The sequence below is a fragment of the Mus musculus genome, chromosome 3 (assembly GCF_000001635.26).
Source record: "Mus musculus strain C57BL/6J chromosome 3, GRCm38.p6 C57BL/6J".
Classification (NCBI taxonomy): Eukaryota; Metazoa; Chordata; class Mammalia; order Rodentia; family Muridae; genus Mus; species Mus musculus.
In genome coordinates this window covers 16,182,679-16,207,168 of record NC_000069.6, presented here as the reverse complement: position 1 = coordinate 16,207,168, position 24,490 = coordinate 16,182,679, and the positions used below count along the sequence as shown (strand labels likewise).

General features: G+C 37.8%; 1 protein-coding gene across 6 annotated transcripts in view; it reads right to left on the bottom strand.

Moving 5' to 3' along the window:
- Ythdf3 (YTH N6-methyladenosine RNA binding protein 3) overlaps positions 1-24,021 on the bottom strand; it is a 33,890-nt gene extending 9,869 nt beyond the window's left edge. The window contains exons 1-6 of one of the 6 annotated variants that reach the window (XM_006535442.4): positions 23,649-24,021; positions 23,223-23,247; positions 20,054-20,202; positions 17,606-17,691; positions 3,950-3,982; positions 1,745-3,343 (exon numbers count right to left, since the gene is read on the bottom strand). In XM_006535442.4, coding sequence (XP_006535505.1) covers positions 1,745-3,343; positions 3,950-3,982; positions 17,606-17,691; positions 20,054-20,114 — 1,779 coding nt within the window. In that variant the 5' untranslated portion in view covers positions 20,115-20,202; positions 23,223-23,247; positions 23,649-24,021. The remainder of the gene's footprint in view (positions 1-1,744; positions 3,344-3,949; positions 3,983-17,605; positions 17,692-20,053; positions 20,203-23,222; positions 23,248-23,648) is intronic. The other 5 variants (NM_001358041.1, NM_172677.4, NM_001145919.2 and 2 more) reach the window with 5 other exon arrangements.
- Between the last annotated feature and the right edge of the window lie 469 nt (positions 24,022-24,490).

Sequence of the window (24,490 nt, the reverse complement as noted above, 5' to 3'; positions counted from 1 at the left end):
GGAGAACCCACAATTAGTATTCTGCTTAACAGACAGCATCAAACTAATATAACCAACAAAACTTTTCATGTATGATGACTAAAAAAATACATTCACTTTTAATCTAGACTGGCTTTAAGAAAATGCATTACTAAATTATTCTTTCTAAAACACTGGGAAATGAATTCAAAATACAGATATAAATGTAGGAAATGATAAAATAATATAAATGTAAAAAATTAAAGTTTCTTTCACTGTTGTAAAAAATTAAGTTTGTCTTAGTGTTGTATTTATTGCTAAATGTAGATGCAGCACACCTGTCATAAAGATCCATGAAGAAAAAATATATATTAAAACACTAAAATTAATAAAACCAGAACTAAATTTTCAGATTAGGTAGGAAAGAGATGTAAAAAGATACACAGTAGAAAAAAGAAAAAGTTCTTGCCCCTATCTTTTCTCCTAGAAAATCTTATCTCATTTCAACACTCAGCTATGAAAGAACAAAAACCCCAAATCTAACTCCATGCCTCTCAACCATCTAAATTAAGTAAGTTCCTACCTGTATTTTTCTCAAAAATCTTAAAATAAACATATCCCCCAAACACATCTTTCCCCACATCACACTATCCACATGTCAAACCATTCTCCTGATGTAACAATTACAATCTATTTCACTGCTAAGCTAAAAAGACTCACTGGCAACTTCTCAACCTATTTTCCTCACTTCCCAGATTTAACGAGAAAACTCTTAATTATATTTAGTAATTCATTTCAGCAGTCCACTGAGGTGCAAATGGCAGTCTGCATCACTCCAATGCAGTTTCTGACAGTCCAGCATAGCAAAAAACTAGCACCAGGACTACCTAGGGTGCCTGTTAGAAATGTAGCTAAAGTCCATTACTAAATACATAAAGAGCTATGTTTCTAAAATAATCCAGCTCTTCTGAGCCCTAAGGTTTGGAAACTAATTACTTTAGCTCAACAGAATTCACCACAGTACTCAAATGTTAACTGAAGCAATTTCTTCTGCTGCACATATATAAGAAGTCATACAATATTTGAGTTAAAAGAAATGAATCACTGTCATTTTTCATAAAGACAGAAGTATGTACCTTAAGATTAATTTTCCCACAAATATTTCCATAGTATATGTTATTTACTCTTGCCTGTTTTCAAAAGAAACGTGTTTACTGAGTATGAAAAACTATTCATTTCCTACTCTCCCCATTCTCTTTATATCAGATCTCCAAATTGAAGTTGCAGTTCAGAAGAGAGCAACTCAAGTCAGCCTTATCTAGAGACCAAACTCCAATCGTATACAAACATATGTGAATTCAGGAAGTTTCTCCATGTCTTTAATGTGAGACAACCAATGCTACAGATCTAATTCTAAAAAAGCCATGCCCTACCAAATCTAATGTCCCTTCCAAATGTCAAATTCTAGCTCTATTTTGTTACACCTGCTATGGTCCTATAAATTATATACTATAGTTTTGTAAAACACACACACACACTCAGACCACCTTTCTAACAGAACAAAGCAATAGCAAACATTTGAAAATAGTGCTTCAAACTTTTTTTTTTCATGAAGCTAACAGTTAAGATCGAAAAGCTAAAGGGAGGGGATTGGAGTTGTTTCTTAAACTGTTGATTCCTTTCAGAATAAAATTCATAGACTGCAAAACGTTTAAAGGAATACCATTCCACACACTCCACCTATAAGGAAGGATTCTCACACAAAAATTACTGGATTCTTTCTTACCCTTCGCATGGCTTCCTCCTCCTCTTGACGCTTTTCATAATGTGCAAAGTCATCAAAGATTGAGGTGGTATGCTTGAAAGTAGCGATTATTTTAAGCACTTGCTTTGCTTTTTCTAGGGGTACTTCTTGAGTGTCCCTTGAATTGGTTACTGGTTTGTTGTCATTATTTTCTAAGCGAATATGTCGTAATTGGTTATTGGGAACATCTTTGACAAAGATCCATTTAACTTCAAATTTGCCCTTCCACTTATCCTGAGACCAGACACCAGCATAAGCATTATAGTCTACAACAGACTTCATTTCAGCCACTCCACAAAAATGTCCACTGCCATTCACACTGAAGAGTAAATAGAGTGGGCCTTTCCCATTCAGGGAACGATAAGCTGCATCCAAACGCTTATTACCATGCTCAGTACTACACCAGATAGAGTACTTGATGGAACGATGTATATCATCCTCAGAATAGCTCTTAATTATAAACACACGTCCATTCTTCAGGTTCCAATCAAAGTCTTTGGGATTATAATTGTTTATGGCCTTTAGTTTTTCCAGCACTGGATGCACCTCTACACTAGAAGGTGAAGCACTAACAGGCACAACACCTAAACCAAAGTTTTCACTGCCTGTTCCATTGTTCTGGTTGAAGCCGGTTCCCCTATTCCGAGGAGCTACCCAACGATTCTGCAACTGTGGCTGTTGAGACTGCACTTGGTGAGGCTGGGCCTGTGGCTGAGGTCCTTGTTGCTGCTGTGGTTGTGGTGGCTGAGGCTGCTGTTGAGGCAGTTGGCTTTGCACCAATGGTGGTGGTTGAATTAATGGCTGAGGCTGCTGGATTATAGTTTGAGGAGGCAGAACTGGTTGGGTTGGTGGAGCCTTTACCACTGACCCCTTTTCATCCCAAGTTCCAATATTCATGTTGTGTTTTATAGGAGGTGGTGGCACAGCAGAACCCCCAATTCCCACATTGCCCTTGGGTTTAAGTTTCGGCTGAGGTTTTGCAGGCTTTCTGGCAATAGCAGCCCAAGAAGTTGGTTTAGGTGCTGCACTGCTAACAGGGGGCACATTATTGGTTGCAATGCTAGTCATACCACTGCTGCTCAAGGCTGTACCTACAGTTTTCGTCACCGCAGCTGTCAGGTCACCACCAATTTTCAGTCCAGTCATGCCTTGCTCAATACTACTAATGCCAGGCACCTTACTCAAAGTATCATTGCCAAATCCGGCCTGTCCATCAGTAATAGCTCTCCCAAGAGAACTAGGTGGATAGCCGTAACTGCTACTATAAGCAGAATTTTGTGTTGATTGTCCCTGAGATCCACTTGTTCCCCATGTAGAGAAATCAGCATTACCAGGAAAAAAGTTAAATCCATGTTGACCAAGAAATGGAGGGGTATTTCCTAATGCCCCTGGTTGACTAAAAACACCATCTGGTATATAATGATGTTCTCCATTACTCATTTGTCCATAGGTTGTCAGATATGGCATAGGCTGATCTCCAGCCGTGGACCATGCTGCTTCCCCAAGAGAATATGGAAATCCAATGGACGGAGCATAGTAACTAGGCATATATGGATCTGACATTGGTGGATAGCTGTTATTCTGCAAAACAGAAGACCATAATCAGTAGTGAAATGTTCTGTTAAAGGGAGAAGAAAAAAGGTTAACTAAAAGACTGAAAGCAGTGTTAAGTGAATGAAAAAGACTTATGCCTGTTCTACATAACATTAAAATTTCAAATTAATGTTATAAGCAGAAATATTTACCAATGAGTACCATCACCCTATAGTTAAGTCTTGCTGCCCAGCTGGACTCAAATTCCCTCTACAGGAGACTGGCCTCAATCTCACAATCCCCACTTCTGCCTAAATGCTAGGATTATAAACATTGACACCATGTCAGACTATGGCTGAGAAACTTTAAAATATTATAAATTACAGCATTTTTAGGCAGAAAGTATAGAAATAAAATGAAGATTGTGTTTCTGTCCCAATTTTAAAATACTAAAATTTCTACCAAGTGTGCTTTCTAGGCACAAAATTATAATTACATACGAAATTTAAACAAATCTGGAATGTTTGACAATAGAGGAATTAAATTGCAGTTTTTATGATGGAATCAATTCAGCCACTTAAATTTTGTACTTTAAGATAGGAAATGTACAATTGCTATACTCAGAGGGGAGAAAAAAATCAAGATTATGCTTACACAATGAAACAACTGTTTTGCTCTCCTATATTTCTGAAAAGAAATAAAATATATTATTTATCTTATTATTGCTCCCAGAAGTCATAGATTTAAAATGAAAAAAAAAATCCCACTTCCACTCAGAGAGACCCCAAAGGCACGCAAAACAATAAAAGCTATGGCTAGAACTCTTTGGTTGCCCACTGGAAGCAGATGCTAAGACCCCACTACTAAAGATACATTTTTGGTTGTAATACACAAAGAAATCAAGGGGAAATAAATTAAAACTTTCCTCTCTACCTTTCTGCTGGCTAGCTTTCACAGTGTCAAAAGACAGTGGATCTTATGGGAAAAAAAGCATCAAGTGTGGACCCAGCTTGCAAACAATACCAATATGTCAGGCAAGATGTACTCAAGCGTGCAATGCTGGCATAATTGTTCTGAGAGGTAACCAATAAATACAGACAGATTTTAGATGTGTGGAATACAAATGTAATACTGTAAGCCTGGTCAAAAGATCATGCTTGGGAACGGGAGGTCATAGGCCCTAAAAAGTAACCTACTACTGTTCCTTTTCTAAATGGATAGGGAGTCAAAATAATTATATTCATAAACTAACAATGCTTTCAGCACTGGTCAGAGAAGCTTGCTTGTAGCAGGGGGTAATTAATATACAGGAAATCATAGCTGGTCCATGATCCAAGTGTTAAGAAGTGACTTGGGTGCTTAGCACTACATAGGATATCGTGATCATGTGAAAACATCTATCTTCTGGACATTGTACAGCTATTATATCTAAGAACTCTCAGGAACAGTGGCTATGTAAACAAAATGCACACAAGATTGGGTTCAAAGCATACTATGGATAAGAAGAGACTACTCATAATCCATTATTCTCAATAGAGTTACAGGGAAATAATGACAGCTGGGATAGAGTAGTGTTCTACCCAAGCTCACGCAATCAACTCTAACTGTAGTAGGCTTCACATACACAAAACGACGAAAGGGGAGAAGGAGACTGGGTTAGAGGGTAAGGGAATAAGAATATAACAGAAGGAAATTTTACCAAAGTACTATGTGTATATGTGCACACATGTGAGTACATGTATGTGTATGTTGTGTGTGTGTGCATGAGCACACACGCGTGTATGCGCACGCAAGAGTGAAAGAGAGAAATTGTGAAAGAAAATTCTGTATCTTGCCTTAAGGATACTAAGGGAATCCTTTTATGCTATCCACTACTTACTACATTTTATATTACACAGTTACAACTTTTGTTGTTCTTTTGGTGAGACAAGATCTTGCCAAACTGACTTCTAACTCGTCATGTTCTCAGACTGGTCTTGATACTATTATTTCCTGCCTCCCACACCCCAAGTCCTGAGGTAATAATGCTTTTAACTTTCTAAATCAGAGTATTTTTCACTTAAAAAATAAAACTTCTGTTTGCCTATCAAATAACTATACATTTCAATTTTGCCCAAAGTCGAAATAGCAAAGTTCTATTAAAAAAAAAATTTGCTCTAAGTTAATATAAAAGAATACTTTGAAAATTTCCCTGAAAATAAAAATAGGATTATTTCCCCTTGCAAATGTCTGAGGCAACTTTTGCTTCTGACTATGATGCTCCAGAACCAATTCCTGGTCTCAGACCCAGCTCTGCAACAAAGCCCCTGCTGTATCCTCCCCTTCTGACCTCCCTCCCCGAACTCTTCTTTATCCCAGCCAGCAAACCGAGTAAGCACCTCTCGTTAATCCAAGGCCTCTGCTGCTGGGGGAGCAGGCAGGCTGAATGCCTATCTTCACCCCTTTCTTTCTGCGCCTCCTGACTCAATCCCCTCAGTCTCATCTTCAGCTCCGTATGAAGCCGGCCGCAGTCTCCCTCCCTTTCCTCTCTTACTCCACTGCCAAGTGATCACAAAAGATCTAATCTTCTAAATTCATCTTATTATCTTGGCCTCCAACAGCAGAAAACATTCCCTGGCAATACACCGGCTGAACAGGCCAGGATATAGATCCAGAGAAAATGTCCTATCTAGGCAACACATAACATCACACTCTTCTAAAATCCAGAGAAAACAGAAACCAAGAAACAAAATACCCACTCAACAAAGATAAAACCAACTATCAGCCCTTAGACCTATAATCATTCTAATCACAAATGTCTAGACACCAAGTGTAAAAACAGTCAGTAACATACAGAAAAATGTTTCCACTAGAGCCCAGCAACCCTACCATAGCAGACCCTGAATAGTCCCACATAGCAGAAGCCCAAGAAAAAGACCTTATAGCAGTCAGAGAAACAGCAATCATTTACTGTTTGGAGATCATTTGATGTTATAGATATTTGACACAAAAAATGCCACAAGAAAATTTCTATAGCTGATAAACCTTTTCAAAAAAGTAGTTGGCTAAAAGATTCACTCAAAAAAGTCAGTAGCCTACCAGTATACAAATGAAAAGCAACTGAAAATCAGTGAAATAACGTATTTCACAATAACCTCAAATAATATAAAATACCTTAAGGTAACTCTAGTCAAGCAGGTGAAAGACCTATGTGACAAAAATTTCAAGCCTCTGAAGAAAGAAATTAAGAAACATATCAAAAAAGGGAAAAATCTCCTATGCTTATAGATTGGTAGGATTAACACATAGTTTACCAAAGCAATCTACACATTGAATGCAGTGCTAACGAAATTCTTCAGATCTTGACTGGACAATTTTCAGCTTCATATGGAAAAATAACAAACCCAGGATAGCTAAAAACAATCCTGAACAATCAAAGAAGTATTGGATGTCTCGCCATTTCTGATTTCAAATTGTATTGCTTTAAAACAATAAAAATAGCAATAAAAACAGCATGGCATCAATCATGGGTTGATCTAACTGAAGTCCCCAACACAAATCCACACACCTATGGACACCTGATTTTTGATAAGTAAGCCAGCAAAAAAACACACTGGAAAAAAGACAGTATCTTCAAAAAATTATGCTGGTCAAACTGGAAGCCTGCATATAGAAGAATGCAAATAGATCTATATTTATTATCTGCACAGAGCTGTGGTACAAATAGCAAAGACCTCAACATAAAGCCAGACAGACAAAATATGAGAAAAAAAATGAACATGGGAATAGCCTTGAACTCACTGGCATAGAAAAAGATTCTTTTTAACAAAATCCCATTAGCACAGGCACAAAGATCAACAATTAATAAATGAGGTTATAAAACTGAGAAAACAAAGTACCAGCCTATAGAATGAGAACATTTTTACCAACCCCACATCTTATAGAGAATATCCAAAATATGTAAAAAATTCAAAAAGATACAAAAACCTAAATATTCCAAATTTAAAAATGAAAAACAGATCTGAACAGAGAATTCTCAAGAGAAACCATAAATGCCGAAGAAACACTTAAATGTTCAACATTCTTAGCCATCAGGGAAATGCAAATCAAAACCACTTTGAGAATCCATCTTACATCCCTCAGAATGGCTAAGACCAATAACAACATGACATGATGGAGAGGCTGTGAGTAAGGAGAGCACTCCTCCATTGCTGGTGGAAGTGCAAACTTGTACAGTCACTAAAAAATAATTATGGCAGTTCCTCAGAAAGTTGGGAATTAATCTTCATCAAGAGCCAACCTATACCACTCTTGGCCAAATACCCAAGAGATCCTACCACAAGGACACTTGTTAAATGTTTAATGCAGTTTTATTCATAATATTCAGAAACTGGAAACAAAAGAGATATCCCTCAACAGAAGAATGGATAAAGAAAATGTGGTACATTTACACAATGAAGTATTACTACTCAGCCATTAAAAAAAAAAAATGACATCATGAAATATGCAGGCAAATACATGGAACTAGAAAGAAAATCATTCCGAGTGAAATAACCCAGACACAGAAAGATAAATACAGTGCATACTGACTTCTATATAAATATTAGTCATTAAGTAAGTATACAATCCATAGACCTAGATAAGTTAAGGCAGAAAGTATACAAAGACCCAGAGGTTAGGTATAATAAAAGGACAACACACAGATTTCCCTAGAGGGAGAAATGGATTTTATGGATGTGTGGGGCAATGGGCTACACACAGACAGGCTGGTCTCCAGTCGAGGTGTGAACCCTGGTAGGACCCGGTGGTGATTAATTTTCACCTACATGGGACAGAAGGAGTTCCCTCATGTCTCCTGGACCCCTGGCTCCTGTTGAAGTTGCCACCCCCACAGGAGAAGCACATGGCTACTAGTCATATATACAATGTTCCAAGCTTTTGACCTTCAGGCTAGACTCCTCCCAGTTACCTAGCAACAAGAAGATAAGCCCACTATAAGAGGGGCTGCTTGGCCCCACCTCACTCTCCCTCTCACTCTCTTAAGCTTTTACTTTCCTTCCTTTCCCTCTTACCCTAGCCTTTCTTCTCTCTCCTTTTCTCCCTTCTCTTTTCTTGGCCATGGCCGGTCTCTCTCTCTTTAGTTTTTTTGTTGTTGTTGGTTGGTTGGTTTTTTTGTTTGTTTGCTTTTTTCAAGACAGGGTTTCTCTGTATAGTCCTGGCTTTCTTGGAACTCACTCTGTAGACCAGGCTGGCCTCGAACTGGTCTCTCTCTCTTTTACTTTCTTTCTCCCTGCCTTTCTACAATAAAGCTCTAAAACCATAGACTGTCTCTGTTCATCAAGGCCCGCTGTGCTTGGACGATGGGAGATGCTTTCTCCTAACAAGCTGTGCCTAATCTCCTCCTGTCAGAAGGCCTTCCTGTGCTCCAGCCAGGGACCAAGCACTCTCACCTGCATGGGAACCTTTTCCCCCTGCCCTCTCTTCCACTATTCTGTTCAGCTCCTCTGCCATATCCAGTGTGGGATGCCGGAGACTGAGAACCTGATACAGGGGCTACCCCTTGTCCACCCCCTACCCCCCCAACCTCCACCGAGTGAGGTCAGTGGCTTCATACAGCCAGATGCCCACCCAGGGCCGAGTGGAAAGCACCTAGCAGTCCTCCCCACGTCCACCTGCCCAGAGCACAGGAACTCTGGCCAGACACAGGCTCTCTCCTTGCCCACCTCTTCCCCCACACCCAAAGCCCCACATGGATGTGGCGGCGGGAGGAGGGAGCAGGTGGAATGAGAAGATCATTTGGGTAGGGGGAGGGGATTATAGGGTTAAGGGGAAGAATGTGAGTGGAGAATGTGAGCTAGAACTGAGTAATAGGGAAAATTAGTACAGTGGAAACCTCCTAAAATATATGAAGTTGATCTTAATGAAGTTTCTAAATAACATGGGAGAGAGTCCCAGCTGGCCATTTCTGTCACACAAAGCTTCCAATTCTAGGACCATGTTATATCCAATTGAGTTGCTGGCCAAAGGGGTCCCACTAAAATCCACAAACAACCCAGGCTGTTGCCAAGACAATAGGCTGTTTTCCACAAAGGCCCCATTGATGAAGACAACACCAACACAACTCAAAGTTGAGCTAGTGCCTACATAGAATCTCCGGAATGTTCTAGTGTCTTGGTACATGACAATTTTCTACTAGTTACCAAAAACAAAACAAAGCAAAAAAAAACCAAAAAACAAAAACAAACAAACAAAAAACCCACAAACACCAACTCAGCCACAAAACTTTTAATCTACACTCGATCCTGCCTGAAAAACATGCTAGGGCAATAATGACACAAAGCTTATAGGAGTAACCAACCAGTATCTGATTACTCCCTAAGATGGAACCCATATCCAGCACTGCTTGTGTGACCACGAACCAAAAACTAGATAGCTTAGAGACCTAGGATAAAACCAAGTACTACTGGTCTAAACAACAATAAAGTAACAAGAAAATAACTATTAATAGTCTACTAAACTCATAGATCAGTGCCTCACTCAACCATCATCATCAGGGAAGCTTCCTCCTGAAGCAGATGGGAATAAATACAGGGACCCACAGCCAGACACTGGGGGGGGGGGGGGGGGGAGGAGAGAGAGAAAAAGAGAGAGGGAGGGAGGGAGAGAGGAAGGGAGAGGGGGTTGGGTGGAGGGAGGGAGGGAGGGAGGGAGGGAGGGAGGAAGGGAGAGGGGGGTGGGTGGAGGGAGGGAGGGAGGGAGGGAGGGAGGAGCAGAGGCCTTGGAAAATATAGCTCTTGACTGTCTCAATCAACTCTCTGCCCTCAGACCTCAGGCAAGGAACTGTATGAAAGGAGGCAGGAGTGAGAGCCAGAGGGGGGCGGGGGAGAGATGAAACACAGCAGGAGACTAAAGCCTTCCAAATCAAATGAACCAGGCTCCTAGGAATTCAAAAGGACTGAAACAGCAAGCACAGGGCCCCACACATGTCTGCACCACATCCTGGTGTACATATTATAACTAAGTTTAATATTTTTATGGGACTTCTGAATGTATAAATGAGTGGGTCTCTGACTCTTCAGACTTCTCTTGGAGCTCTTTTCCTTTTATTGGTCTGCCTTGTCCAACTTCAATGATGATTTTCTTTTTATCTTGTTATGCTTTACTTTGACAAAAAAACAGAATTTTTTTTAAAGAGAGGGAAACTAATAAAAAGGCAATTTCTTTAAAATAATTCTGATTGTCTAAAATTAAAAACCAGTCTCTACTGATGAAAAAATAAATAACTCTGATGACAGATGTCTCATTCTTTGTTCTATGTTTGATTTCTGAAACCCAGAACACAGCTGTAAAAGCATGAAAGGTAGGCAAAAACCTATCTAGTTAGTCAGAATTTATTTATTTATTTTATTTATTTATTTTTTAAGATCTATTTACTATATGTAAGTACACTGTAGCTGTCTTCAGACACTCCAGAAGAGGGTGTCAGATCTTGTTACAGATGGTTGTGAGCCACCATGTGGTTGCTGGTATTTGAACTCCGGACCTTTGGAAGAGCAGTCCGGTGCTCTTACCCACTGAGCCATCTCAGCAGCCCTCAGTCAGAATTTCTAACAGGGATCAGTACCATTATGGCTGACTTTTCCCTTACATAGACAGATAATTAAGTTCCTAGTAAGAAACTTCTTAGCTCACGTTTGGTTTTGCTTTTTTCCCCAAATCATATTCATGAGCCTATTCTGTTGAGAGCCACCACCATTACCAAGATTGTATATAAAAACCTGGGGACATTTGTTCAATGACAGAGCACTTACTAGACCACCAGAAGCCATGGTAGTAAAGCCCCAGCCCCACAAAAAAAAAAAAAAAAGCCAATATAAACTTGCCTATAACACCCCACATACTATCTGGAACTAATTTCCAGTTTTTTAAAGAACTTATTATTGAGCTCCAGAGATGGCTCAGTGTTTAACTGACTGCTCTTCTAGTGCTAAATTCCTAACAACCACGTGTAACAGGATCTGATGCCCTCTTCTGGTGTGTCTGAAGACAGCTGCAGTGTACTTACATACATAAGTAATTCAAAAAATAAAAGATATTTACTACTACTACTATGATGTTTCTCTCTCTCTCTCTCTTTCTCTCTCTCTGTCACACACACACACACACACACACACACACACACACACACACACACCAGAGGCATGCTTACAATAAATTGGGGGCTGGGGAAGAGGAGGAAGGCAGACTGACCTTGTCTCAAAATAAAAGACAATGAGAACAGAAAGATTAGTTAACAGAAGTAGGAAATAGAAGAGGTAAAGGGATGTATGTAAATAGCAAAGCAGAACAGAAAGGAACTTCCCAGGGAAAGAAGGGGAAAATCAGGAGAACAATGAAGACAAATATTATGACATGCATAAAGGAGCCAAAGTGATATACTTAATATCTAGTTCATTCCAAAATGTACCCATTTTCAACTGTTCACAATAACTGTTTCAACTGTTCACAATAGTGTTAAAACTATGTAGGTTGATAGTATAACACCTTGATATATGTATAAAAGCACCCCATGTTGTATATTTATAAATCATAACCTGAACAATTAATTCATAGAAGAAATTCTAAAAATGACCCTGGAGGTCAATAAAAAATTAAACTCAAGAACAAATATTAACATGAAAGATGGTCTATTTGAACACTGGCTTTGGTTGCATGAGTACACTTGGATTTTGCATATTACATATAAATTTTATTTCTAAAAGAAAATTAAAATATTTAAGACCGTAAATATTTATAACTGTAAATGCTGACCCACTTAGGAAAAACTGATCTACTTATGGAGAATATGAAAACTCTGTAAGATTTTAAAATGAATTAAAAGAAGTTTTTTAAACAAGACATAAGATAGTAGGTAGAGTTGAATCTAAGAGGAGTTGACAGGTCTGAAAATGATTAAATCATATCCTATAATAAAGGTATTTGTTAAAAAGAAAAACATTAAGAAATAAATAAGACAAATGAAATAGCAATAGCAAACTCTAAGTAATGCATATGCTCATTATAACATTTTTTTCTTTATATTTAATATTTTATATAATTTCAAATAGGAAATGTGGTATCATATTTACAGCTGTATTTATTACCAGAACTTAACGTACCTCTTTTTCAAATGTAAACTACCAGATAGGATAATCTCAAAGCTAGTCCAGATCTACTATAAAGAAGGTAAGGACTCAATTTCTTACATTGCCATTTTCAATATCCACTATCCTGACAGGCCATTGAATTTCTTTTTGTTTATAAAATAAGGATGACTTTTGCTCTTCATAGTGTAAAAACTTGGGAGGGCGATGAAGGCAGAATGATATCCAAAGCCTTATGCATGCTATGCACACTTTAAGAAAACCGAACTATACTTCAAGCCTGTAAGGAATGTTAAAGCTATTCAACACTTCAGAGGGTTCTCTCCCAGGATAAACATTCTTTTTAGGAAATTACTAAAAGTGCTTCTTTGCAATTATACAATAATTTATAGTCATGATTCTTTAATGCTATTAATAACAGTTTAATTTTTTATTAACTATAAAAAAACTTGAAAAATTAAAAAAGGCTAATGTTTACTGTTCTCAAGGCATATTAACATAGCTCAATTTTAATTTGAGTTTTCAGTTATACCATTTCTTTCTATTCATATTTGTTCAAATATGTAAAATTAAGTATTAAATATTAGGTATTTTTAAAAGATTGATGAAAAGTGTTATTACTCATCTTTACAACAAGTAAAATGAAATCTACTTCTATTAAGAACCTGAGGTACAAGCAGGGCAGTGGTGGCGCACGCCTTTAATCCCAGCACCTGGGAAGCAGAGGCAGGAGGGTTTCTGAGTTCGAGGCCAGCCTGGTCTACAAAGTGAATTCCAGGACAGCCAAGGCTACAGAGAAACCCTGTCTCGAAAAACAAAAAACAAAAAAAAAAGAAAGTTAAGTGCAGCTGGGTGTAGGGTGCACTCCTTGAATCCCAGCACTCCAGAAAGAAAGGCAGGAGTTTTATCTATGACTTCAAAGCCAGCTTGATCTACATAGTAAGTTCCAGAATAGTCTGAACTACATGGTAAGACTATGTTTCAGAAAACAAGTAAGCAAACAAACCTGAGGTACTTCAAAAACTGCAGACTTCCAAGCTCAGGTTGGTAGTATGCATCTATTAACCTAATAGATCACCTGGAAACCGATGAGGTTAATATGGGCTACATACACCACCACACCCAATCTCACACAAACACACAATCAGAAAATTGTCCTGTTTCCTACATCAACGGGTAAGTGACTTCCCAGTGTATTTTTAATGATTACATTTACTTTCTTCTATTGTTCATCTCAAAAACTGAGATTTATTACAAAAACACAATCAAGGCAGTAATTCCAGCACCTGGGAGGCTAAGGCAGCAGTCTTAAGTTTGAAACCAGCCAGGGCTATACAATGAGACTGTCAAAATACAAGCATAAAAAGATGTCATGAAAATTGCTTAATTAAAAACCTGTATGTTTCATCAACTGTAATTCTTTGTTACATAATTCTACCAAGTATCCTAACATATTCATTCACTTAACATCTACTTCATGTTGAAATTCCAATCCTTCATCCTTCCCAGGAATGCCCATAACAGGGAATAGAAAGATAAAAGAATTCATGCCCTGTACTGGAGCATTCCACAATACTGCGGCAAGAACTGACCCTCCAACTTAATTGGTATTATATTTGTGTATAAAAATGAAGACAAAGCTGGACGTGGTGGCGCACGCCTTTAATCCCAGCACTTGGGAGGCAGAGGCAGGCGGATTTCTGAGTTCGAGGCCAGCCTGGTCTACAAAATGAGTTCCAGGATAGCCAGGGCTATACAGAGAAACCCTGTGTCAAAAAAAAAAAAAAGAAGAAGAAGAAGAAGATAAAACACATCAATCAGGAAAGAGTTTAACTTCATGGGGTGTTGTGTCTGAGGCTTGACATAAAGAAAAAAAAAATGTATGGTACAAATACAAATATTAAGATGATTTTTTTTTCTAAAGAAACTGAGAAAACATTTATATTCTCAGAAATTAATGATTAAGTCTTATTTCCCAAGGATGAGCAATGCTGACTAAAGATGAGATAAAGTATGTGAACCATTCTACTAAATGCTCTCATATGACAAATTTATCCACTTCTCTGGAACTATGGTAGTGTTTTCTGTGTGCTTTATTTTTTGTTTTGATTTCTGAGAGATACAATCTTCTTACTATCTCAACCATGTCTTATTCTGGCCTCTTGCCTCTTCCTAAGTGCTAAGATCACACCACCACATCTAGCAGGTAATTCTTTTATTAGTATTGAGAACTACACAATCAAATTTGGATTTTAGGACTCTGGAATAGCAACATAATGCCAATGGAAAAAATGACATTAATAGCCAGCCATCGTTAAACTACAGGGCATGTGATGCCAAAACAAAATAAACTCAAATATAATTATTTTCCAAAGCCTCCTCAGGTAAAGCATAGGGACTGCTTTAGTAATCTGGGGTTCTACTTGGTTTGTGATATGTGCACACCCCTCCTCTAAGAATGTACTTTTGCTTATCATACAAGCATGCATACATGCATACTAAGCATATATTCCTCTCTGATCAATGCACTAGCAACCTGAGGTTAGGTCACATAGGCCTACATGAAGATAACCTCTCTGGACAAGGGGATAAATTTTTACTCTTCTAACAACAATCACACTTTGAAAAACTTCTGTTCAAAAGTAGACTCAATACAATCTAGTCTTTGGACTGGAGGGCAGATCTAGCCAGACTGTTATGGGTTACATCAACAGTGCAACAAAACTGTATCCTTTTTGGTTATTTATCACTTTGTTCCTACATACATTCATAGATAGATATAAATGTAGATATAGGTAAAGACATAGATGAGTAAAAGATGCATTATGGGGAGAAATACACACAATGGAAAAAAATGACTATATGAGCTAATCTATCAAAGAGAACCATGTAAACTACACCTGTAGCAATCAGCCCTTCCTTTCTTCCTGCAAAGCTCATAAAGACAAAACCCAGACAGCATACTGAGACCTTGAATAGTTCCACTCGTGTGGCTAGCTGCACCCTTGCAGTATATGCTGAACGTTTCTATTGCTTTGGCTTAAATAAAATTATCTTGCGACTTTTGCAAATCTGTGTGGGTTTTAATTTCAATTCTGTGAATATGTGAATAAATGGCCAAGAATCTAGAAACGGAACACCAACTCTGACCAATATTGACCAGAGGTAACATTAGTATTCCAATTTCCTCTTTAAATGTATTTGCAAGTTACATGGCATATTTAACAAAAAGGCAACTTAGTCGTAACACCTGGACTCAATCACCAGCTAATTTGGAAGATCTACAGGAATCAATGATCTCTTTCCCTCCTCCTTTAAAAATAAAACACTGTAAAAATGGGAAAAGTATGTTGCCAGAGAAGTAAGGCCAACAATATATTTTAACACAATCCTAGGATTAACTGATATGAATTAGATCCAAGTATATAAAACAATGTAAATCAGTGAAAAGTATTAAACACCTTTTCCACAAAATGACTCATCTTCATCATTTATACTTTTTGAAATTTCGTGAAGAGGTGAATTCTAAAAGTTCATATATAGAGCTGGAGAGCTAGTTCAGCAGTTAAGAGCCTTCCTACTCTTGTAGAAAAACCAAATTCTGTTCCCAGATCCCCAAGTTAGGCAACTCACAATTTTTAGTTCCCAAATCACATACACACATAGCATATACTAACACACATACACATAAATCTTAAAAAGAACCTCATAATTTATCCAGTTGAATTCTAATTGAATACTTTAGAACAGCATGCAAGGAATTAATTATTAAATATGTGAATTCTTGCACAACTTTAAAGTTTGTCAATCATGATTATTTGACATATCCCAGCAATAAACTTAATTTCCACTAAACTGATACTCTTGAATTACTTCAGTTTTATAGTTCAGGAAGAAATTCTGAATTACTTAAAATCTTATATAACTTACCTCTAAGATTTCAGACAATTTTCCACTTTTTTCTATAAAACAAACCTAATTTTCAACATCTACATTGTTGTTGCTCTTAAAATACATGCTTTGTTAGAGATCATCATTTTTGATACTGTAGAAAGACAACTACTGACATCTTTTCTCAGTAGTATAATACCCTTTCTGTCCAGCATTCACAAATTCTACCATTTGTTTCCATTCTTCCTTGTTTATTTATTCCTCTACAATTTCTGCTAGGAATCTAAGCCAGCACACAAAGGAAAGTTGATAAAAAATGACCAAGAGGTAGATGAGAGCAAGCAAAGCCATCACTTCTCTAAGATACAAACCAAATCTATACTCTTCAAAACAGAAAACTATCTGTTCAAGTTTTCTAATTACATTGTTCATTCTAGAGAAACAATGACTGCCTTTTCCTCTCATGCTTTTAAAACTCCAACGCTTCACAGTATATGTTTCATACATCTTTTTACAAGTGACAGAAACAACAGTAGAAACTTCATTCCAAAATATTCTAATAAAGTACTGAGGGTTGAAATTATATTTTCAAAATTTTATTCTAGTAGAGACACGGAGATAAAAACATGACAGCAAAAATTATACCTAAGTATTAAATAATATTTTACTGTTTAACACCTATTACCTTTATAAACAAAAGTTACAAGACACTAGGCAAATAGTTCAATTGTGGCACATGACTTAGCTTATAGAATAACATAGGTTCAAATCCCAGAACTGAGATATGTACTACAATCTATGTCCATAACAGGGAAGTATTTATAAAGTCCTTAATTCTATTCACTAATACTTAGCTACTTTAAATTGCAGTAACTGTCAATGGAATTCAAATCTGAATGCCTTAAAATAAGAAAATACAGTTAACTAAAAATTGTAAGAGACAAACTAGTCATTATCCCATGAAAGTTTCCAGCTGACTAAGTCTAATTTGCTTTAGTTAGAAATACATGGCTGCAATAGTAAAAAGTTAACCTTTTATGTTCAACAATTCTAAGTGTAATATATAAAAATAATGTTAATCTTCAATATTTTAGAACCCATTCAGTTACCTACCATCTTTAAAGTAGTCTCCAAAGTCATAAACCTGCAGGTGTTCCTCACCGTATGTAGGTACCCTAAATGAATTGACTCACAATATATAATCCTCCTACTCAACTACATGTCTACTTGGAAAAAAAAATCAGTACAAACTAAAAGAAGTTTAATTTCCTAAAATCTGATTCTACAGACAACTTACCTGATTTGTCTGGCTACTTAAGTATGGCTCAAAATCATCATCATTTACAGCATCTTTTTGATGAATCGAACCATTTTGTACTGAAACTAAAAGAACACATTTGTATTAGAAGTGTTGTAATTATCCTCATGAAGTCATAGAACAATCTCACATTTGAAAAAATTTCAGACCAACTCAGGAAGAAATAATCCTGAGTTCCTTTATGTTTTGGCTTAAGAGCAATCTTAAGGATAACCTATAGAAAAAAAAGTAATGTGTGCCACAGGAAACTGAGAAATCCTGTGATCTATATAAGCTCAACACTCTATGTATACACTATGTATACATTCCCACTCATTAATCTCTTAAATATCCCAATTTTAACATTGTAGTAAGCAAAGTAACATAAAAATATTGGAAAGGGGTCCCTAAACTTGTTTGAATTTAAAGTAACTAAGTAATGCTATAGACAATACATTAGAGTATGTGACCTAACTTTGTAAAAGTCTATTAATCTGGTAACTGTAAGAATTTATTTCTTCTGTAACCCAGGCTAACCTTGAATTTTCAATCCTCCAACTTAATCTTGTAAAGCAATGGAAATACAACACCAGGCCCAACCTTCAAGTAACTATTTGTGACTTAAAGTTCCAGTATGAAAATATACAAAGGGCTGGGTATGAAGCCCCACTGATTTTATCACAGCATTCTAGAGGCAGATGCAAGAGGACCTCAATGTCAAAACCGGTATGGACAACACAAACACTTAACTAGTAGACTGGGCCATGGAGCAAGATGCTGTCATTGAAAAAGTAACATAAAAAAGGCCTTACGTTGTTCTGGTTTGTTTTTCTGGCAGTCCTGGGAGTACAAATCCAGGTCCCTGTGCATACTATATAAGCACTCATAGTTAAAATCTTTAACACTTCTGACTCTCTAATACATGTGTGTGCACACACCTTGATTCTCAAAGACTGAAGTGTGTATTTAGCATGCACTGAAGTTTTGAGTTCAAATTCAAACATCAATAAATAAGACTTTCACATGAAAGTAAAACTACAATTAAGACGCCATAGATGATGATGATGATCACTCATAAAACACATGAGAAAACAAATTACAAGATAAATCAGAATCTCACACTAATTCAAAATTTCATAAACACTTTAAAATATATAATATTGAGATTCAAAAAAAAAAAAACTAAAATAAAATATACATGGACATTGTCTCTGTGGTGCCTAAGAGCAGCATATAAAACCCCTCCTGTATTTGAATTTCAGGTCTACTACCAAGGAGGCAGGCAGTTTCAGCAGTGATCTGAACTCACTAATCTACTGATGATTATTTACGTTATTCAGTGCCTATTTCATCTCATCTTAGTATTAAATGGACATGTTCAATAATTGTTACAATACTAAATATTACAATATCCCAAATAAAACTAAAAATCATTCTAAACTAGAAAAACAAAGGTTAGTGAAATAATATTTGATAGATCAATATGAAAACATTATTGAACATGAAATGAAAAAAAGGCAATTTCTGAAGAATGTCAATCTTAGAACTACTTACTGTTTAAAAGTACAATTTCACAAAGTACTGCCAACTAATGTGGCGTTAAGTTTATCAGAACATCAACTCTTCATTTTGCCCTAAGTGTACCTCACCTAAAGTGTAATAACGTTAGTAAGCAGTGGCTTGTAAGCAAAGAACTGTAAAATCTCTTGGTTCTTTGTCATCCAGTAAATAACAGGGATGGCTCAACAGTAAATCTACTCTGAGCACGAAGCCTTCAAAGCTGACATCTATGAGAGCATAACAATCAAAGGTGACCCGGAAATAAACAGATTCTGACTCCACTTACAAGATTTAATTGTATTTCAGACTTCATCAGAGCTAGGCTTGAGCCAAATGTGCCCCAGAGTTAAAATTTGTAATAGTTACTACAAACAAAATAAAAAGGAAGATGGGGTATCAGAGGATATGTCCAGTGCACCTGAGCGCTAAGGTAACCACTGCAATCCCAGCAATTCTAAGGGACCTTCTCTTCTATTGGTTTGACTATTCTTTCATCAACACTGGTGATACACGCACAGTCTTTTACTTCTTGGAGAGAAAATGTTTCCTACTATTGAACTGCTAAACTAGTATGCATACCAGCTAGTATTTAAAACAGCCCATCATTTCTATCACTTGTGTCAATTAGTTCTTGGTTATCTAGCCTATATTGCCAATATATTCAAAAAACTATCCATTCAAAGGCTCATAATCAGATATTAACTAGCCCTTTAATTTCAGAAGCATGCTTTTCTTAAAAACAACTGTTTTATAAGAATTTAGTTGTTGAACATTGTTTAATGACAAGCTAGTGTCTCAGAGACTGAAAGTCAGTGACCAGTAATGAAATCTAACCCACATCTATACTGTGTAAAAGTTCTTCAGGTGAAAAGAGAACAGATGACTTACATGATTCTTCGCCTGTTTCCTCTGTTGCCCTATGAAGCAAAGTCAAATCAAGATAGAACATGGGCCTTAGAAGCCAGGTGGGTCTCTGCTCTGGTCCTGACTACATCAAGTTAGGAAAGTCAACAGATGTGTGCATCATGTTTTCCCACCTACAAAAACAGCGACAATACCATATACCCTCTATCTCCTTACAGGAATGTTGTGAGGATTAATAATAATATGAAGCCAAAACAATGATAGTATGGTGCTTTGAAATCATTTCTTGGGAGGACAGAGAGCAGATACAACATTTTGCCAAGTATACTACCTTTCTGAAACATTCAAACAAACAACTTCCACCTAACTCTTTTAAACTCTAGTTGTATAAAAGGTGTGTGTCCTTCCTACAGAAGGACAAAGGAAGAAAAAGACAGCTGTGATCTGTGTTGCTCACTTGTATCAACTTAGAAGACAAAAGAAAGGACAGAGAAAGGCCCAAGAGAACATCCGACATACAAATGAAGACACAGCAAAAGTTCTTGTTAATAAAGAAAATTATCGATCAACAAATAATTATCCTTATCTATTTTACCTATCCTTATTTATTAATTTTAACTAATATCCTTTCATACTATCTTGCCAAGAATAATAAGCAGTTCTGACATTTCACATAAGAAAAATCTTTGGTTAAAGAAAAAAAAAAAAAGAACTAAATAAGTAAACCAAAACTCAAGAATTATACTTCAGAAGCATTTTTGTGTTCACAAATAGACTGACAGAACTCCTTTTCATTCCTTTATTGAAATAAGCCTTGGGAATATGCTTTAAAATACTTTGCAGAAAAACAGACACTAAAGCAGGGTGTTAGGTTAACAATGTCTACTAGTAATTCTGAGAAGAAACGCAGCATCTCAGAAGTCATATTAAGTCAACTAGCTTCAAAATTCTAACTGATATCAACTTCTTAGGAACATAAAGTTCTTAAGCTCTAAATTCAATATTACTAGTCATATCTTCACAATTGTAAAACAAACAAACAAAAATATCCTATATTTTCTGCCTGATATCAGTATACAGACTCACTATAAGATATTTTCACTACCTTAAAATTAAGTTAGCAGTTTTTTAAAATACACAAAATCTCCTAGCAGCCACTTGGTAGTAGCTGTGACTTGGCTCATAATGTATTTGTAGGGTTATGGTTTCTATCCTTTTAAATCAACTTAAAGGACTTTAAGTATACCAATCCTTTCGTGCCAGTAGCTTTTCTTCTTCTCTTCACAAAAGGATGAGAAATGATTCAAAAAATATCAACTAGAGCAAAAAGCTATTATAATTAATAATCCTCATAATAACAGGAGACTTATAGTTATGTTTTGTTTACAGAAGGGAAACTGTAACAAAAATGTATAATGTACTAAGCAGACTTAGTTAATCAGTAGCTATATGTGGTATAGGAACCCAGGACTATAAGAAATCCCAGTCTAATCTTCATCTTAGGATAAAATTAAAGTTATAAAAAAGAGTCAAAGAAAATCTGCGGGATTAAAGAACTTTCAAAAACACAATATGTATGTGTATCTAAATATTAAATCAGAAGTGATACTAACAATTAAAAATTCTCACATAAAAAATGTAATCAGAGGGTGATGAAGTCTGTGGCTAGGCAGCTTCTGTCTATTTGGTGATAAGTCTATCAGCAGAGCGGTCACTAGGCGACACCAAAATGAAGTGGTTGTTCTCAAGTAACCAAAACTGTGGTAATACAGAACTAGCTTATAATACCCATCTGCATGATCTATTTTGTTTTATCCAAAAGACCTTCACAGAAATCACTTACCTTAAAACAGGTAACATAAAACACAGCACTTCAAATAGCCTTGCAAAGTGCCATGGCTCTAGAATAAAATAGTTTATACTAGGCAATAATGACCAGAAATTTCAGTATGGTCAGATTAGTCAAAAAAGGAAAAGGAAAAAAGTCCTTTTAAACTTACAAATGTTTAATAACTAATTTTAAACTAACCTCTAATTCTGAAGTTTACAATTGTAACTAAAATAAACTGGAATTCTATGAATTAAAAATTCCTAGATGTTCATATGCTGAAATAAAACATTAATTAAAATAGTTTGTTAACTAACACACTACAATGTATCTGGCATATATAAACTCTTATATAAAATGTAGTGTGGCATGAAGAAAGTTATTCTGGACAGAGCACTATTATTTCTAATTAACCAGCCTTGGCACATAAAATCCCAGGAAAACCATTGAAAGCATCAATAGAAACAATAAATCTTCACCTAAAGGGCTATTACAGATCTTATTTTTTAAGTAGTACTTAGTTACTGGGGAACGGGGAAGAAAAAAAAAAGCAGGAAGTGTAATTGTATTTAGTGTCACTTCCGGCACTACAAAACGTTACAAATATATAGCTCATTGTAATGTTCTTTAATTGGCACCACCCCAAGAAAGGAGTTATTGTTCTACACTAATATCACATGTTAAGCCATGTTTCAATCAGCTGACTACTTTGTTCCACACGCATAAATACAAACTACATTTGTGTTTTAACTGCCTTACTTTTAGTGGTAGTTTTTAAATAGCAAATCATATAACACTAGCAATAACTGCACAAATAATTTCCTTCTCGGGCTTTTGTAAGAAACCAGATCGAGACACGCCTTCCAATCAGAGCGCTGCTGTAAGATTACATACTTGTTAGGAGTTCTATAGTGGTGTTGTCTCCTTGCAAGCAACTTCACTGATTCTATTCAGTGATTGGGGCATGATTTTCACCCAATGTGGCATAGAACGCCATGTGATTTGCCAAGTTTAAATGTAATCCCGAAATTTCAAACAGAATGCTGTTCACTTTAAAAACTTATCCAACTATACACAAATGTAGAAAAAAGTATGACCTAAGTTATGTAACAAACATAAATGGTAAACTGAAGAAATAACATTACGTTCATTGAAATACAACCAAGACAGCTGTTTCTTCTTAGTACTTCGGTTTCTACAAACCCAGGAGCTAAGTAAATGTTGTCTGTTAGCTGCGTTGGATGTTTTTCTATCCTTTATATTTAGAAAGAAGTGCAAAAACAAGAAAGAAACCGCTTACAGTTTTTTTTAAAAAAAAATCACATCAAGGGAACACCTAAGGGGAAAACAAACAAACAAACTCACCTTTATTTCCTTGCCCTTTAGGTCTCTGAAGCAAGACGACAGAGGTGGTAAAGAGGGGGAGGGGGAAGAAAAGTGCGTTAAACAGAGCCACTGCAAACAAGTTCTTCAGAACAATCCGCGTAGGTGTGAACCCCACCAGATCCTCCGCAACCTCTCCGCCCGGCCGCCTCCCGCCGCCTCTCCGCCTCGCCTCCGGCACCCGCCAGCTCCGGGCCCCGCGGCGGCCGCCGGGACCTCCGGGCCTGTGGTCACGGGCGCCGGCCGCAGACTCAGCCGCCCGCGCTCAGGCCGGCCTGGGCAGCAGCCCCGACAACCGGGACCCGCGGCGCCGTTACGGAGCTAGCGGCGGCTAGAGGAGCCGCGCCGCACGCGAGGGTGGAGCTCTGCAGCTCCGGCCTTCGCCGAGCCGGGGCCCTGCTCCCTCACCTGATCCACGCTAGTGGCTGACATTCTTCACCGTAACCCGAGAGGAACCGCCGCCGCCGCCGCCGCTGCCTGGGCCTCGCCGAGAGCACTCACAGCAGTCGACTACCGCCCTCGCGAAGCTCTGCTCCGGCCTCCGCCGCCGCCGCTCTCGCAGGCTCCAGGGAGAGGGCTCACGCTCGGGAGTCGCGGAAGGGGCCCGAGCTCGCCGCCTGCACACTGCTCGTCCCCGCTCGTCCTCCGATCCTCGGGCCCACAATGGCGGACAGGCGCCTCAGCCCCACTTCCGCTCCGGGCCGTCCTGACCTTCCGCTATCCAGTCTGACGTCCACGCACACCTCGCAGTTCCTCCCCCACTCCCGCCACGGCCTCGGGCTCCGCCCCCGCCGTGCACGTCATCGGAGAGGGGAGGGGGGCAGAGACCCGGAGGCGCAGCTGTACTTTAGACGCATGCGCGGTACCGTGAGCGTTGGGCTCGGGCGTTGTTAGCCTGGAGGCTACAGAAGCGGTCCAGCAGCGCCTGTCCGCTCAGCCACCACCGGGCGTGCGTGCGTGCGTGCGGGGTGCGGGAGCACGCTCTCAATGAATGCTTTCTAACTCTCTACTGGGATGGGGTTGGTTTTTATTGAATAAAATAGCCTTCGGAAAGAGAAACAGTTGCAAGACTGCTGCCCCTCCCGAAAAAAAGAAAATGTTAAAATGTCCCTAGAAACTGGTAATGTTACTTTCTTACCTGTTGGCAAAAACAAAGAAAGTCAGTCCAATTATAATTTTGGCATTTTTATTGAATTTCCTTCCCAAGTAAGATTTCTTTACAGGTGTGGTGTAGTGTGCATTCCTAACTA